Consider the following 17,053-nt stretch of genomic DNA (forward strand, 5'->3'; position numbering starts at 1 on the left):
AATGTTTGCAACTAGTCTCCTTGTCTTCTTCTAACAACCACCACTAGCTGAAATTTTCAAATTCAAAATCCCAAATTCTCCACTCCACTGCTTCACTATTTCACTTTCCATTATCTTCTCAAAAAAACTTTAAAAAGCTTTCCCTTTTCTCATTTTTTGCTCCATCTTCAAGGTAACTCCTCAAAATCTTAATCTTGATAACTCCCCACCAACCCCTTTTTGCTAAATCTGAATCTTGAGAACTCCCAAACAACCCCTTGTTGCTAATTTTGTGTTTGTTTTCTGTGATATTTTGAATCTTGATAACTCCCAAACAACCCCTTTTTGCTAAATTTTGAGTTTGTTTGTTTTTTGGATAAGTTTGAATCTTGATAACTCCAAACACCCCCTTTTTGCTTAGTTTTGAGTTTGTTTGTTTACAACCCCTTTTTGCTAAATTTTGAGTTTGTTTTTTTGTAAAAGTTTTAATCTTGATAACTCCCAAACAACCACTTTTAACTAAATTCGAGTTTGTTTTTTTGTAAAAGTTCGAATCCTGATAACTTCCAAACAACCCCTTTTTGCTAAATTTTGAGTTTGTTTGTTTACAACCCCTTTTTGCTAAATTTTGAGTTTTTTTTTGTAAAAGTTTGAACCTTGATAACTCCCAAACAACCCCTTTTTGCTAAATTTTGAGTTTGTTTTTGTACAAGTTTGAATCTTGATTACTTCCCACCAAACCCTTTTAGCTAATTTTAAGTTTGTTACAATAAATTTTGAATCTTGATAGCTCCCACCAATCCTTTTTTAGCTAATTTTGACTTTGTTTTTTGTAAAAAAATTGAATCTTGAATACTCCCCAACAACCCCTTTTAGCTGAATTTGAACTTTGTTTTTTTGTGAAATTTTGAATCTTGATAACTCCCCATCACCCCCTTTTAGCTAAATTTTGAGTTTATATTCTAATAAACTTGGAATCTTGATGAATTAATGCTGAAGTTATCAGTTTTTCTTGAGGCCACTTTGCTTCATGGCCTCTTTGAAATTGTCCCTTCACGTAGATAGTTCATGGGAATCCAAGAAAGCTTTGAACTTTACTGATTCTAAGTGTTGGGTTCCTTCATTTTTGGGTGGTGGTGCATTTGTGGTTAGTCCATTTTGTAATTTGAAGCACATTAGAGTTTCAAGATTAGAAACTGAGGAATTAGAGACTTCTGAGTTGAGTTTAGATGGTGATGGGGTTAATGGTGAGTTAGGAAATGAGAGTATTGTATCTGAAAAACCAAATCTTGGTGGGGGTTCTCGGAAAGGAAAGTTTAACGTTTGGAAGAGATTTAGGAGGGTGAAGAAGGTACCGAGAGACTCGAATTATAGGTCTAGTTTTAGATTGAAAGATAGGAAAAATGGAATGGGAGAAAATCCCATGATTGTGTTTGATGTAAATAGTGATGAGAATGTGATAGATAGTCAAAATGAGGTTGATTTTCATGATGAGACTATCGGGTTTGACTCGAGTTTGGATCAGTGCAATGCAATGTTGAAGCAATTCGAAAGGGGTGATGATGGGAAAGCGTTGGGGTTTTTCCAATGGATGAGGAAAAATGGAAAGTTAAAGAAAAATGTTACTGCCTATAATTTGATACTCCGCGTCTTGGGGAGAAGAGGGGATTGGGATGGGGCGGAGGCAATGATTAAGGAAATGAGTATGGAGTCAGGTTGTGAGCTTACCTATCAAGTTTTCAATACCCTTATTTATGCTTGCCATAAGAAAGGGTTTGTGGAGTTGGGCGTGAAGTGGTTCCATATGATGTTGGAAAACAAAGTGCAGCCAAATATAGCGACTTTTGGGATGCTAATGGCTCTCTATCAGAAAGGATGGAATGTCGAGGAAGCAGAATTTGCATTTTCAATGATGAGAAATCTCAAAATTATGTGCCAGTCTGCATATTCTTCTATGTTGACGATATATACACGTATGAGATTGTATGATAAAGCAGAAGAAATCATTGGCCTTTTGAGGGAAGATGAAGTAATTCTGAATCTGGAGAATTGGTTGGTTCTGCTCAATGCTTACTGTCAACAAGGCAAGTTACGCGAGGCTGAGCAGGTCTTAGATTCCATGAACCAAGCCGGTTTTCCGCCAAATATAGTTGCATACAACACATTGATCACTGGATATGGGAAGATTTCCAACATGAGTGATGCACAACGCTTGTTTAGTGACCTTAAAAAGGTAGGGTTGGAGCCTGATGAAACAACTTACAGGTCTATGATTGAAGGATGGGGTCGTGCAGACAATTATGAGGAAGCTAGGAGATACTATGTGGAACTGAAAAGACTTGGACACAAACCAAACTCGTCTAATTTATACACAATGCTAAATTTACAAGTCAAGCATGGAGGCGAAGAGGATGTTGTTAGAACTATTGAGGAAATGATGCACACTGGCAGCGAAAAGTCGACCATCCTTGGCATTGTTTTGCAAGCATATGAGAAGCTTGAACTCATTCACAAAGTCCCTTCCATTCTGAGAGGTTCTTTATACGATCATGTTTTGAGAAACCAGATATCTTGTTCAAGTCTGGTAATGGCTTATGTGAAAAACAGCATGATAGATGATGCGTTAAAAGTCTTACGGGAAAAGCAGTGGAAGGATGCTTTATTTGAGGACAATTTGTACCATTTGTTAATTTGCTCGTGCAAAGATTTCGGGCATCCAGAGAATGCTGTGAGAGTGTTCACTTGTATGCCAAAATCTGATAAGCCTAACTTACATATAATATGCACTATGATAGACATTTACAGTACGAACAATGATTTTGCTGAAGCTGAAAAGCTTTATCTAATGTTGAAGAATTCAGATGTCAAACTGGACACGATAACTTTCAGCGTTGTGGTAAGGATGTATGTGAAATCTGGAGCTTTAGAAGGAGCCTGCTCTGTGTTGGATGCAATGGAAAAACAAAAGGACATTGTTCCAGACACATATTTGCTCCGTGATATGCTCCGGATCTACCAGCGATGTGACAAGAAGGACAAATTGGCAGATCTTTATTACAAAATCGTGAAAAGAGGAGTCATCTGGGATCAGGAAATGTACAGTTGTGTCATAAACTGCTGTGCCCGTGCACTGCCAGTTGATGAGCTTTCAAGGCTTTTTGATGAGATGCTTAAACATGGATTCTTACCTAATACAGTCACCTTCAATGTTATGCTTGACGTATATGGAAAATCCAGGCTCTTCAAGAGGGCAAGAGAAGTTTTTTCGATGGCTAAAAAGTGTGGTCTGGCTGATGTTATCTCTTACAACACTCTCATAGCTGCATATGGGAGAAGCAAAGACTTCAAGAATATGTCATCAACCGTCAAGAAAATGCACTTCAATGGCTTTTCGGTTTCTCTTGAAGCCTACAATTGTATGTTGGATGCCTATGGGAAAGAAGGACAAATGGAGAAATTCCGTAATGTCTTGCAAAGACTGAAGGAATCTGGTCACTCTTCTGATCATTTCACCTACAACATTATGATAAACATTTATGGCGAGCTAGGTTGGATTGAAGAAGTTTCAGTTGTACTGGCCGAACTAAAAGAATCGGGAATTAGACCTGATTTGTGCAGCTATAACACATTAATTAAGGCATATGGAATTGCTGGAATGGTTGAAAGTGCAGTAGATTTGGTTAAGGAAATGCGCAAAAATGGAGTCAAACCTGATCGAATAACCTACACTAACCTAATCAACGCATTACGGAAGAATGATAAGTTTCTTGAGGCTGTTAAGTGGTCTTTATGGATGAAGCAGATTGGGTTATAGGTCCATTTTTCGCAAATATTTCTGTTAATCGTCGTGGCCCATTCATCTCTTCTTTAAAGGTAATACATGTATATACATATTGATCATCTTTGCATTGTTTCGTATAGTTTCGTGCTGATAGCTAGTGTCCAGCTTGCTGTACTTTGTTGCACTGTTTGGTATTCGAACCTTGATTACGCTGCAGAACTTTTACCTGTGTCATGCATATGTTAGTATCTAAACTGACTAATAAAGGCTGCACTGTGAGGGGTTGTAATGTAGGTAGCCTACCTTAATGCAAGCATCGATGGCTGATTCCACGGCTTGAACTCGTGACCTATAGGTCACATGGAGACAACTTCACATTACTCCAAGCCTCCCCTTGACTGTCTCATAAAAAATATAGAGATAATGGTGAAAAACACACCTGATGTACCACGTTTTTGTGAGTTTCCTACCTAAAGTCTATGTTGCTCGGACTCGTCAAAAATGTCAATGGGTGTGTATCAAATTCACCAAAAATAGTTTATTTTTGAAAAATCTGACACGGGTGCGACATCGAAAGTGAAGAGTCCGTGCAACTTAGCCTAAAGTATCATGTCTTTACTTTTCCTACCTGAACTATCACTAACTATTTATTGAAATAGACCTCAACCGTTAGTTGTTCCCTTTTCCTACTTGAACGATAGTGATATCTCAGGTAGGAAAAGGGGACAAAGCTTAGTTAAGGTATGTTTCGATAAACAGTTGGTGATAGTTCAGGTAGGAAACTCGCAAAAACATGATACTCAGTGCGTTTAAAGTGTACTTTCTGCCGACTCTCTAGAACTCGTGTAACTGCATGTCTTCCTACGTTAATTGCGTGCTTTCTAACATTATGACTCATTTTCGCGTTTTCAGGTCAAGGCTTGTATCCTTCTTGTATAATCGACACTATAGTTTTCAAGCAAAGGTCTTACCGAGAAGGGCTTGATCATCGGTGATGCTGATCATACATATGCAGCCGTCTACTCACAAGTTTCTGCAGCGTAATTTAAAGACAACTGCGTATCGATTGTAGCATAATGCCCCGTTAGTGTATAGTCATAACGTTCACACCCCGCCCTGCCCCATTGCCATCCCTACAGGAAGTCATCTATGTTGTAACACATTCTCTAGTCTTTTAGAATGTTTTAGCTTCTGTATGACTGAGCCTTTTATAGTATATAGTTTTAATAAAATTTCTGTCATTCTGTTATCTCCTTAATTCATTTCTTTTCAGTATATACAAATGAGAAAGTTTACATTTTTTTTGGGGGGTCTCACCTGGTGTCCGGTACCTATATTGTAGGCCCATTCTAGGGGTGCCGCTGCGAATAGAATTTTCTTCATACCCAAGGCTCGAACCCGAGAAAAAGAACCAAGAAGTTTTATTAAATTGGAAAATTTGTTGCTTTAATTGATCAATTTAATCTCATGTAACAATGTTTTATTCTTTTTTGATATGTAACAACTATTGAAAATAGTATGTAAGTACCATCCATTCTATTTTTGAATTATTTGTACCTTTACCGTCTAACTTTGAGTATATATATAACCTTGAACTATTGAAAATGATACGTATATGTCCTTCAGTTAAATAACGCGCGCCATGTGTCCTTATCCAAAAGGAATTAACCTATTTTTCCCTTAGCAATTTATTCCCTGACTAGTCGGAGAAATATTTTACTGCCGCAGTTGGAAGCAAGTTTGTCCACGACTATTTCTTGGCGAATAAGAAACAAAAGATAGTAACAAAATAACAGATAGTAGCAAAAACAATGATTATTACCAAATAATACCGCCAACAATCTCTGCGAAACCACAAACAACACACTAATGAGAAAGAATTATTTCAAGATAATTAATTTCGGGATTAGAGATCTCACCATATATATGAGATAACTTATCCATTACTATGATGTAAATGATGAGATAAATAATCTCGATACTAACTAATACCTCACACTGAATATGGAATAAAATATGAGATAACTTATCCATTACTATGATGTAAATGATGAGATAAATAATCTCGATACTAACTAATATCTCACACCAAATATGAAATAAAACAGTCCTTCATTTTATCTCGAGAATATTTATCCCTAATACCTCACCCAAACGAAAGCTCCAAAAACAAGATACTACCCGTGAAGCGTTACAATTACTAGCCCCAATCCTAACCCTAATACGCATCGTCAGCACCTTCCTATAATTAAATATCACATAAATTAAAATTAAAATCTACCAATAATTGTAAAAAACAAAAACTAATATTAATCCTTTTTTTTTCAATATTAAACTTACACGTGAAAATTGGTCTAGAAATTGCTTGATTTTTGTCCCTTTATAATTTCCTTTTATCCTATGGTTCTCCTCATTCATCAATTTTAGTCACCTTCTTGACCCCCCCCCCCCCCCCCCCCCAAAAAAAAAAACCCCACCCCACCCCAAGATTTGATCACCTATTTTTGCTCTAATCGCATTTGGTCACTTCCAAGTAATAATAATAAAGGTATCTTTTTATCTTCTTTTTTTTTTGGTTAATTTCAGTGTAATGTAAATCTCTTGTTAATTGACAAAAAAGAATTATGGGTTTTACTTTTTTTAATTAATAATTGTGGGTTTGGATCTTGGTTTTAGTTAGTGGGATAATAAGGTTTGAATTTGATAATTTGTGCTTTTCTGAGTTTGTTAATGTACGTATGATTTCTGAGTTTTATGTTTGATTTGGCTTTCAATAATGATGCATGCTTACCCCATTTGACTTTGATTGTGTGTGTTGTTGTTATTGTTGGGTTTTGCTGATTTCTTTGTTTCATGATTGTTTATGGGAGTAAAGTTTGAATCTTGAAGTGATTTTGATAGTGTTGTGATTGAAGTGATTTTGATAATTTGTGCTTTTCTGAGTTTGTTAATGTATGTATGATTTCTGAGTTTTGTGTTTGATTTGGCTATCAATAATGATGCATGCTCACCCCATTTGACTTTGATTGTGTTGTTGTTATTGTTGGGTATTGCTTATTTCTTTGTTTCATGATTGTTTATGGGAGTGAAGTTTGAATCTTGAAGTGATTTTGATAATTTATTCTTTTCTGAGTTTGTTAATGTTATGTATGATTATTCCATTTGACAGAATTTCTGAGTTTTGTGTTTGATTTGGCTATCAATAATCATGTATGATTACCCCATTTGACCTTGATTGTGTGTGTTGTTGTTGTTGTGTATTGCTTATTTCTGTGTTTCATGATTGTTTATGGGAGTAAAGTTTGAACCTTAAAGTGATTTTGATAGTATGTGCTTTTATGTGTTTGTTAATTAAAATGTATGTAAGATTATCCAATTTGATAGAATTTCTGAGTTTTATGTTTTATTGGCTATGAATAATTATGTATGCTTACCCCATTTGACTTGGATTGTGTGTTTTTGTTGTTGTTGTTGGGTATTGCTTATTTCTTTGTTTCACGATTGTTTATGGGAGTAAAGTTTGAATCTTGAAGTGTTTTGATTGAAGTAATTCAATCAGTTGATAATTTGATAATTTGTGTGGTTTTGTGGTGTGGTGGTGGTAGTGGGGATGTTGAGTCTTGAAGTGTTCTGATAATGGTGTGATTGAAGTGACTCAATCAGTGATAATTTGTGCCTTTTTGAGTTTGTTAATGTTAATGTATGTATGATTATCCCTTTTGACAGAATTTGTGAGTTTTATGTTTGATTAGCTATGAATAATGACGTATGCTTACCCCATTTGACTTGGATTGTGTGTGTTGTTGTTGTTGAGTATTGCTTATTTCTTTGTTTCATGATTGTTTATGGGAGTGAAATTTGAATCTTGAAGTGTTTTGATTGAAGTGATAATTTGTGTGGTCTTGTGGTGTGCTGGTGTTGAGTCTTGAAGTGATCTGATAATGGTGTGATCGAAGTGACTCAATCAGTGATAATTTGTGCTTCTTTGGGTTTGTTAATGTATGTATGCTTACCCCATTTGCAGAATGTATGTATGCTTACCTCAATTGGCAGAAATTTTCTGGGTTTTTCTTTCATTGACTGTAGTGGTCTTGGATTTTATCGGTTAATGGTGTGAAGCGATAATTTGTGCTTTTTTGGGTCTGTTGGTGTATGTATGCGTACCCCATCTGGAAGAATTTTTTGGCTTTTATGTTTGATACTTTGATTGACTATTATAGTTTTGGATCTTACATTTTGGTTTGGCTTAGGGGAACTGGGTATTATTATTTATTGAAATAAAGTTTGAGTCTTGAAGTAGCCGGCAAAGTTGCTGCCATGTGACCAGGGGTCACGGGTTCAAGCCTTGGAACAGCCCCTTGCTTAATTGTAAGGTGAGGCTGCGTACAATAGATCCTTGTGGTCGGGCCCTTCCCGGACTCTGTGCATAGCGGGAGCTTAGTGCACCGGGCAACCCTTTTTTTTTCCTTGAAGTAGTGAGCTTAATTAGCATGAGAGTTGGTGGAGAAAGTCGTCAGTGACATTCTTATATTGTTATGCTTTTCTGGGTTTGCTTGGATCAGTGATGTTGACTTTTACTTGTTCAGTAAGTTTTACTATGAATGTTGAAGCTGTTGCAATGAGATTATGGGGTCAACCTTCTCTTTGGATGTGTCGTCTTGTGGATTCTGTCAAACCTTTTACGTCAAATCTTTAGTTGCTCCTCAAGTTTCTACGACGATCTCCATGATTGAATGGCAAATTTACTCCCTGAACCTCTTTTTACCTAATGCATTGTCATTGAGCAACGGCACATCTTTTTAAAGTTTTTTACGGGTGTGTGTTTAAGGTATTTTGTTGCTAAAAACACTGATTTGTGCATTTTATGAGAAGATACATGCAGAAATTACAGAACCTCTTTAGCTATGCAGGGAGCTCAAAAAGTTTTATCTTATACGTTACTTAAAATATCAGATATACTACAAAAGTACATAATATGAGACATAAGCCTTTCAATTGCTGAATTGTCCTCTCGGTGTTAATAATTTTAAGTTCTTAACTAGTTGATATATCCTATGTGGATCTTTTACTTCCATCGTATTCTCTCTGTTTGTTTTACCAATTTTGTATGTGAGATAACCATACTAATATTAAATTATCTTACCACGTTAGGGAGAGATCTTCTGCTCGATTGTTCACCAAGTGTTAACTTAAATTTTGCCTAAAAACTGTAATGAAGCTGGTGCAAGTCAGTTTCAAGTCTAAGGAGGTAGATTTGGTCATTATGTCGGTAATATGGACTCAATATAAAGTGATGGGTCTAACTCTCGAAATAAAATCGTTGATTAGTTCATCAATAAGTTAAGGATTAGCAATGGTTTAGAGATTTAACGGATTTGGTCTTATCCATACTAGAGGAAAGTAATAAAGGACTATGCTTTATCACATAGGAGCCATGGAAGATAAAAATCTCGTAGCGGTTTTGAATGAGAAAGAAGTGAAGAATCTTCTTTTCGACAATGCAGTTGCTGCTTTTTTTTTTGTTACTCTGAAAGTAGTTTGTGCTTTAGCCGCTTGAATTTATGATCTAGACCTAGGTGGAGATCAGTTATACCATAGTAGTAAATTTCAGTTTAGTTTTGATTTAAAATTCTACTTCGATCAAATTTTCAAATTATGAATCCTTTCCTTCTCATAAGGCTGCGTACAATACACCCTTGTGGTGGGGCCTTCCCTAGACCCTGCACATAGCGGGAGCTTTAGTGCACCGGGCTGCCCTTTTTTCAAGTGAGGTGAAACAAGCTCAATTGATGACATTAATTTGTTGATAGTAGGTTTTGCAAGTGTTTGGGTGTTCTCTTTTCCGTTTATTTTCTGTATCTGTTGCCAAATTCATTTTTATTTCATAGGAATACGTTTATTTATCCTGTTTCTAGTTGGTATCTTTAAATGTGTGGAACCTTTGACCTGTCAGGTTTTGAGATATTTCCGTGGAATCTATACAGGATAGAGGAAGACTAATCCATATTCTGGCTATTTGGTAAGAGGATAATAAATTTCGGATTTGAAGGGCATAATCGCAATGACAATGGAGAACTCTGAGCTTACTACAGAGCAGGTACTATCACATGTATAAGCTCGATAAAGAACCTAAATTATAACTAGCTTGGACAATAACTTTCAACCGCCATCATAGTAAACGTGCAGCACAGGATCTAGGCTCATAGTCTTAGCAATTAGTTGCTTTACCTTGTTTCCATTTACTTTTTGAGAAAGTTTAGAGTAGAACATCGACGTCGATAAACACTAAGTGGAAAGAATTTTGTGCATTAAATGATAGGTGATTATAAAGATACTTTTGGTTGCCAAAATTTTAATGGACTGGCTAAGGTATCTATTTTGATAAGGACAAAGAATTCGTTACTGTCAGGATTTTCTTTTGTGGGCTGTCCTGGAAGAACGGTTGAGCGTCCTTTTTGTTCTCTTCCCTCTATTTTACCAACTACATCACCTATAAATAAACATTAAAGTGGCTTTATGTCTTTTCGTTTAGGGGAAATGGAGTGGGGGAAGAAAAAGAAACTGAAAGAATAGTGATGAATTTGGGTCCTTTAGCACAGCTGATTGTGCAATAACATCATTGTGTCTTTTTGTTTCCTAAGGTTTTGAGGAGGGATATCCCATGGGAGACATACATGACTACGAAGCTGATCACTGGAACAGGTTTTCAGCTGTTGAGGCGCTATGACAAGAAGGCAGAAAGTTACAAAGCCCAGTTGCTGGATGACGTAATGTTTCTAACTCGACTTGTCCTTAGCTATGACTTACATTTTGGTTTCCTACAAAGTTTAATTCATGCATCTTGGTTCTTCCGCAACTTTCTGTGTAATTCCTCTTGTATGTAGGCCGACTTATTCTAAATTGCAGGTCTTCTTTCTCAAAAAGAAAAAGTAAAGTTCTTCCAAATTATGTTACGAACAGGTCTAGTTGTTGTAGTGTTATTTTTACTTTTTGCATGCCAGTGGCTACGTGGAGTAGCTGTTATTTGGGAAGTAAAGAAAAAATTGTCATCATCAGCCTCACCCGCAGTAGTCAAGTTTGGCATACACTTGACTCCCATCGTATATATTGTCTTGTTATATTGATTGATATCTTCATTTTCCGAAATAGTCATCTATAATCAGCATCATCAAAATTTAGTATGAATGTGCTTTTAAATACATTTGAGTTATTGCCAAATTACAGGTTTTTTCATGGGGCTAATGTGGGGAATGGGATTCTTGCAACTGCTGATTTCTAAGCATCCCTATTTTTAGATTTCGTTTTTGGGTGCTTGGTCAAGCTCTCAAGCTTTTGATTGTCTTATCATGGTCTTAGACGCTCAATTGGTGATACTCTTATAAAATGAATACCATTATTACAGGATGGTCCAGGTTATGTCCGCGTCTTTGTCACCATTTTACGTGACATCTTCAAGGAAGAAACCGTGGAATATGTTTTGGCTTTGATTGATGAAATGCTTACAGGTAAATGAAGAATTTGTAATTCTTAGAGTTCCATTGGTAAGTAAACTGATGTAATGCTTATTTCTTGGCAGCAAACCCAAAAAGAGCAAGACTATTCCATCATGACAGTCTTGCGGACGAAGATACCTATGAACCTTTCCTCAGGTAATTCTTCAACCCTTTGTCAAATTTTGGTCCGTCTTCTCTGAATGCAACGGTGATGTCCTTTATTTACACTTTCCGTGTAGATACTATTTTCTTTGTCTTCCTTTAGCAAAGAATTGGCAATTTGCATGAACCCCCTTCCTCTCTCTTCTTCCTATATCGACATCTATTGGCAGATGTTAACACATAATATGCATCAACTCATGCCATATTATAGAAGATCACATCTATCGTGTTCCTCATTTAAATACAATAGAACTCAAACTTTCACTTAAAAGAAAGGATTTGGTAGTGTGATTTCTTGCTTTAATTTGTAAATGTTGGTATTGGTGCTGGTAAACGGGTTGGTCGGATCGGATATGGGAGGGTCAAAAACCCGGTTAGATTAAAATGGATAAAACGTCCCACTCGCCCATATTTCACGCTGATAAAAAACGGATTGAATGGCGGAGGATACGGATATCCATATAATCTACTCGTATATTGTACTAGACTGAAATCCAGCTAATATATTATATTAATCATAAATTGAATATTTTGATATAATTTTTTTTGTAACATATATAAATTGAATAGAAAGTTGCAGTAGCAGCTTATAAATTAAAGAGGAGAAAATTTGGCTATTAAGCCTCTTTAAGTTTCTAATTAGCAAAATGTTCAACCCTCTTCAAGTTTTCAATTAGCAAAATGGCCTACTTTTATTTTCTCATTTGTCGAACAGATAATAGATATGTCGGATTGATAATCAATCTGTCTATAAATCTGTCCGTCTGTCGGACAGATAATAGATCTGTCGGATTGATAATCATTTACCTATATATCTGTCGGACAGATAATAGATTTGTCTTAAAAATAGGTCATCTCACTAAATAAAAAAACTTATGGTCCATTTAATTAAAAAATAGACTTAAAAGGTCTATTTAACAAAGAGTCCCAGATTAGAGAGCTGATTTAAACAATATATATTAACTTATATAGCTTATGCTACATCCTACCCTCCCCAGTCCCTATTTGTGGGTATGTTGTTATCCAGAAGCTATATTTTCTACTTTTGGGTATGAAGTTTTTGGATGCTAAGACTATAGATGCTAGAATTGGAAGACTTCGAATCAAACTAGGAATTAAATTACATTATATGTACTTTAATAATTCGGTATTCTGTTACTTTGAAAAAAAATAATGCGCAGTGGCAAAGTCAAGACACCTTTACCTTGACATTGTAGAATGTTGATAGTATAGGCATACAGATATGTTATTGTCTTTCACTGCTGAAGAAATCATTGAGTTTATTGGTCATAATGACCAGGCATTGTCAATCGGGTGATATTGAAATGATAAATAGAAGTATAGAACCACCAAATACATATATATAGGTTGTTGAAAAGGCTGACGCTTGTATTGTATATTGGAGTCCTCTGTTCTCCTCTTTTATTGTCTCTTCTGAACTGATATCCTTATAAATCATCAAAGATCTTGTACTCTTTTCTGTCCGTGAAGCTCCACTTCTCTTTCTAAAGATTACTTTTGTTTTCCAGATTGCTGTGGAAAGGTAATTGGTTCATACAAGAGAAGAGCTGTAAGATTCTATCTTTGATAGCGAGGTAATTAGATTATGATCCCTCCTCCCATTTCAATGATAACAAAAGACTGAGAACGTTAGAATGATTAAATGAACTTATATCTTTGTGATCCTCTTAATGACAACTCCAGTGCCCGGTCAAAAGGTCAGAATGGTGTTGATGCAAATGGAGATGCCTCAAGTTCAAAGAAGAAACACACTACCATTGACGATGTTCTGGCAGGCTTGGTGGAGTGGCTTTGTGCACAGGTTTGTCTATGTTCCTAGATTTCCGCTTTTTTTTTTCCTTCCATCCCACCCAAACCTGCGATTACTGGGTTTGCAAACATTCAAGGGGGATTCAGTATAGATGTCTTCAGTTGTTGTGGATATATTTCAAAAAAGAAATGTTGTAGAATAAAGAAACAGTGAAACGAAGTGGCTGGAGAAAAAGGGATAGAAGCATAGGACTATGTGGTGTGATGTGTTAGTTTAATCAGTACGAAGCAATGAGAAATAAAGCTGTTGACGGGGATCAGGAAGCCCTTGCTTCTCATCAATATCTTCTTCCAGCCTCACAACTGGGTTTATGACCTATTTATTCACATCGAAGATAGGGAAAAGCAATTCTACGGGATGGGGGTTTATCAGTTAATTTCACTTGGTGGTGTTATCATATCTCAGTTAGTTGCTGCTGATCCTGATTTTGACCATCTGTGCAGTTGAAAAAGCCTACTCATCCTACCCGCAGCATTCCTAGCACAATCAACTGCCTATCAACTCTGTTGAAAGAGCCAGTGGTTCGATCTTCATTTGTTCGAGCTGATGGAGTGAAGTTGCTTGTTCCTTTAATTTCACCAGCATCCACGCAGCAGTCTATCCAGGTTTTCTTCACTCTATAATGCCACATATTGCATTAACTTTATAAATTATGTACATGTCATGCTAGTAAATGGTGGTGGTTGAGATGGTTCTGTATTCGCTCACCGCATCAGTCATCTCCAGAAGCAAGACGACAAAAGGATACCTTTTCTTTCTTCTTCCTGATTTTATTTTCTTCTTAAAACAGCTTCTCTATGAGACATGCCTATGTGTCTGGCTTTTGTCTTATTATGAACCTGCAATAGATTACTTGGCTACTTCCAGAGCCCTCCCTCGATTGATAGAAGTTGTTAAAGGTTCAACAAAAGAGAAGGTGAGCTACTTTTGTTGCTTTATGCATAATGACTAATTCAGTCCCTATTATTTTTTTAAAAAAATTGTGCTGCTGTTTTCTACCATGGTTGTCCTTAGCTCATCTCTGTTCATGGCCCGTGGTGTTTCTATAACTATAGGTTGTACGGGTCGTCATCTTGACTCTTCGGAATTTGCTTTCCAAAGGGACATTTAGTGCTCAGATGGTAGACTTGGGAGTGCTGCAAATTGTTCAGAGCTTGAAAGCACAGGCTTGGAGTGATGAGGTGAATAACCTTAGTTATGGTATTTAATCTGATAGTATATCTTAAATTTAGTCTTATCGCATTTGGAAACAGCCGCGGAAACAAACCCTTGCAAATATGTAAGGTCCTGCTGCTTTAGTGCAACGGGCTGCCCTTTTATTTTCAAACAGTGTGAAAGATGAATAGAGGAATAGTCACTAGTAGAGCTTCGTCGCGGTTCATCTCAGTAGTAACTATGTTGACAGTTAATCATGTTACTGTGTCTGCTGGAGAATGAGAAAATTATTTACCTTTATATATCATATCTGCAGGACCTTTTGGACGCTCTGAATCAACTAGAACAAGGATTGAAGGAGAACATCAAAAAACTGAGTTCGTTTGACAAGTACAAGCAGGAAGTACTTCTTGGCCATCTTGATTGGTCCCCAATGCACAAAGATCCTATATTCTGGCGGGAGAACATAAACAATTTCGAGGAGAATGATTTCCAGGTAATACTTGTGTATTGCAGAAATTCCCAAGCTACATATCCTTGAAGACGGTTAAGTACGCGTTACGTAACAGCTTAAATATGACACCCTCTTTTTGCAATATTTACACAACATACTTGCTTTTGACGCCCCCCCTGTGCCGACCAGCAGCAGGATCCTACTTACGAGCTGGTCAGTGACAGGTTCAACCTGCCATTTTGGTGCCATGGGGACCACTAACAGCCGAAACATAGTTTTCTGCTGGGCGTGATGATGTTTGCTTTTTGCTGGTCTTCAGACAAGTTTATCTGCTACTATTAATCAAAAAACCTACGTTGCTCGGACTCTTCAAAAATATCAACGGGTGCGTGTCGGATTCTCCAAAAGTATTGTATAGTTTGAGAATCCGACATGGGTGCGGCATCAAAAGTGAAGAGTCCGCACAAGTTAGCAAAAAACTGCTTTTGAATATTCATGCCTAAGTAGTAACTTCCATCAGTAGATATCGACTCTGGCCAAATTGGCATAGATGGATGGAGGAGCGTTCAATCTATGAGCGTTCAATTGAACTAGTATCTTTAAAAAGGGAACAATATGTACATGCAAACAACACTAAAATTTGATCAAATCTTAAACGCTGAACCATAATGTTGAAAGTGCCATGAGATTTACGCGAAGAACCTTAAGGTTGAGCCCAACAAGTTTAAATCTTGAATCTCTGCTGCATAGGGGTGATGATCTTCGTAGCATAATGCTGTTTTTCTTCAGGGTGGATCTTCGAATCTGCACAACACAATTTTTCATAATATTGAGACTGATGATATCTCGTGTTGTGTGGTGTTGCAGATCTTGAGGGTGCTCATTACAATTTTGGACACATCGACTGATGCAAGAACACTTGCTGTTGCTTGCTATGATCTATCACAGTTCATTCAGTGCCATTCTGCCGGACGAATTATAGTGAACGACCTCAAAGCTAAGGAGCGCGTAATGAAACTGCTGAACCACGAGAATGCAGAAGTCACCAAAAACGCTTTGCTCTGTATCCAAAGGCTTTTCCTAGGTGCCAAGTATGCTAGTTTTTTGCAAGTTTAAGCCTCGTCGAATGGTTTCATTACATTGTTCAGACAAACGAGAACTAGACTCATCTCGTTATTTCCCTGGACACAAGGAGTTTGTGATCGCGTTCTTGTTAAATCTTTTTGTTGTATCACTATTTGAGCATTGTATCTAAAGCATACCTCTTTGTGAGATTCTCATCCCAAATAAGGTTTACAAGTTTATTTCATTTCCCGTTCCAATAAAAGAGATTTTGTATCGACATGCTTATCAAACTGGGGAATTGTTTTGTGGTATATACTATCTGGAAATTGTACGACGATTTTGTATGATCGTATTGTTTATGTATAAGGTTTATCGGATGTGTTACTTTTGTGGATCGACTAAAAAGAAAAGAATGTCACATTAGAGTGTATGCAAACCATACAACTACCTCAGGTGAAGTAGAGGCTGTTTTCGATGGATCTCCAGCTCAGTACCAATAGCAGTATAACAAATACAAAACATAGATGTATATAAACGAGTACACAAAATAAACCAGCACCGCTAGCCACAAGTTAATACTAAAACTATCTATCCGAAAATACAAACATCACTCAATACCACAGACAAGAAACTTCCAACACAAATAAAGAAAGCTCCCCTACTATTACCAACGCACTCTCAACCCCTAACCTTTTACTGTAATCTGCGTCCTCCACAACTTTCTATCAAGGGTCATGTCCTCTGTAACCCCTAACCCTCTACCGTAATCTGCATCCTCCATCACTTTCTATCAAGGGTCATGTCCTCCGTAAGCTAAAACTGCTCCATATCATGCCTAATCACTTCCCACCAATGTTTCTTCGGCTTACCTCTACCTCACCTAAAACCATCCATAGTCATTGTCTCACACCTCCGCACTGGAGCATCAGAGCCCCTCCTCATCACGTGTCCGAACCAATGTAACCTCACTTCCCGCATCTTGTCCTCCACTGAAGCCACTCCCACCTCTCGAGTAATCTCATTCCTCGCCCTATCTTTACGGGTATGGTCACACATCCATCGCAACATCCTCATCTCTGCCACCTGCAACTTTTGGATGTGGGAGTTTTTAACTGGCCAACACTCTGCTCCAT

General features: G+C 37.0%; 2 protein-coding genes across 5 annotated transcripts; both read left to right on the forward strand.

Moving 5' to 3' along the window:
- LOC107877543 (pentatricopeptide repeat-containing protein At4g30825, chloroplastic) lies at positions 1-5,014 on the forward strand. The gene is made up of 2 exons (XM_016724208.2): positions 1-3,852; positions 4,673-5,014. Exon 1 carries the CDS (start codon positions 1,010-1,012, stop codon positions 3,791-3,793), a length of 2,784 nt encoding a protein of 927 aa, XP_016579694.1. The 5' UTR covers positions 1-1,009; the 3' UTR covers positions 3,794-3,852; positions 4,673-5,014.
- A 1,107-nt stretch (positions 5,015-6,121) lies between these two features.
- On the forward strand, positions 6,122-16,254 carry LOC107876310 (V-type proton ATPase subunit H). Of its 4 annotated transcripts, none has more exons than XM_047415092.1 (12): positions 6,122-6,308; positions 9,714-9,857; positions 10,402-10,527; positions 11,163-11,265; positions 11,337-11,409; positions 12,945-13,010; positions 13,120-13,237; positions 13,690-13,851; positions 14,037-14,162; positions 14,302-14,427; positions 14,718-14,897; positions 15,723-16,254. In XM_047415092.1, exons 2-12 carry the CDS (start codon positions 9,822-9,824, stop codon positions 15,969-15,971), a joined length of 1,365 nt encoding a protein of 454 aa, XP_047271048.1. In that variant the 5' UTR covers positions 6,122-6,308; positions 9,714-9,821; the 3' UTR covers positions 15,972-16,254. The 4 variants fall into 4 exon arrangements, with proteins under 4 accessions (XP_047271048.1, XP_047271046.1, XP_047271047.1 ...); XM_047415090.1 differs by having other exon boundaries at positions 9,745-9,857; XM_047415091.1 differs by lacking the exon at positions 6,122-6,308 and adding an exon at positions 6,319-6,492 and having other exon boundaries at positions 9,745-9,857.
- The last annotated feature ends 799 nt before the right edge of the window (positions 16,255-17,053 follow it).

The sequence above is a fragment of the Capsicum annuum genome, chromosome 7, assembly GCF_002878395.1.
Source record: "Capsicum annuum cultivar UCD-10X-F1 chromosome 7, UCD10Xv1.1, whole genome shotgun sequence".
NCBI classification, from domain to species: domain Eukaryota; kingdom Viridiplantae; phylum Streptophyta; class Magnoliopsida; order Solanales; family Solanaceae; genus Capsicum; species Capsicum annuum.

What these genes read in the sequence shown, in the direction of transcription:
- LOC107876310 (XM_047415092.1), top strand. Translation starts at nt 9,822, where the DNA reads ATGACAATGGAGAACTCTGAGCTTACTACAGAGCAG. An exon ending in CTGAGCTTACTACAGAGCAG is followed by an intron (nt 9,858 to 10,401) that starts GTACTATCACAT and finishes TTGTTTCCTAAG; the next exon opens with GTTTTGAGGAGGGATATCCC. An exon ending in ACCTATGAACCTTTCCTCAG is followed by an intron (nt 11,410 to 12,944) that starts GTAATTCTTCAA and finishes TTTGTTTTCCAG; the next exon opens with ATTGCTGTGGAAAGGTAATT.
- LOC107877543 (XM_016724208.2), top strand. Translation starts at nt 1,010, where the DNA reads ATGGCCTCTTTGAAATTGTCCCTTCACGTAGATAGTTCATGGGAATCC.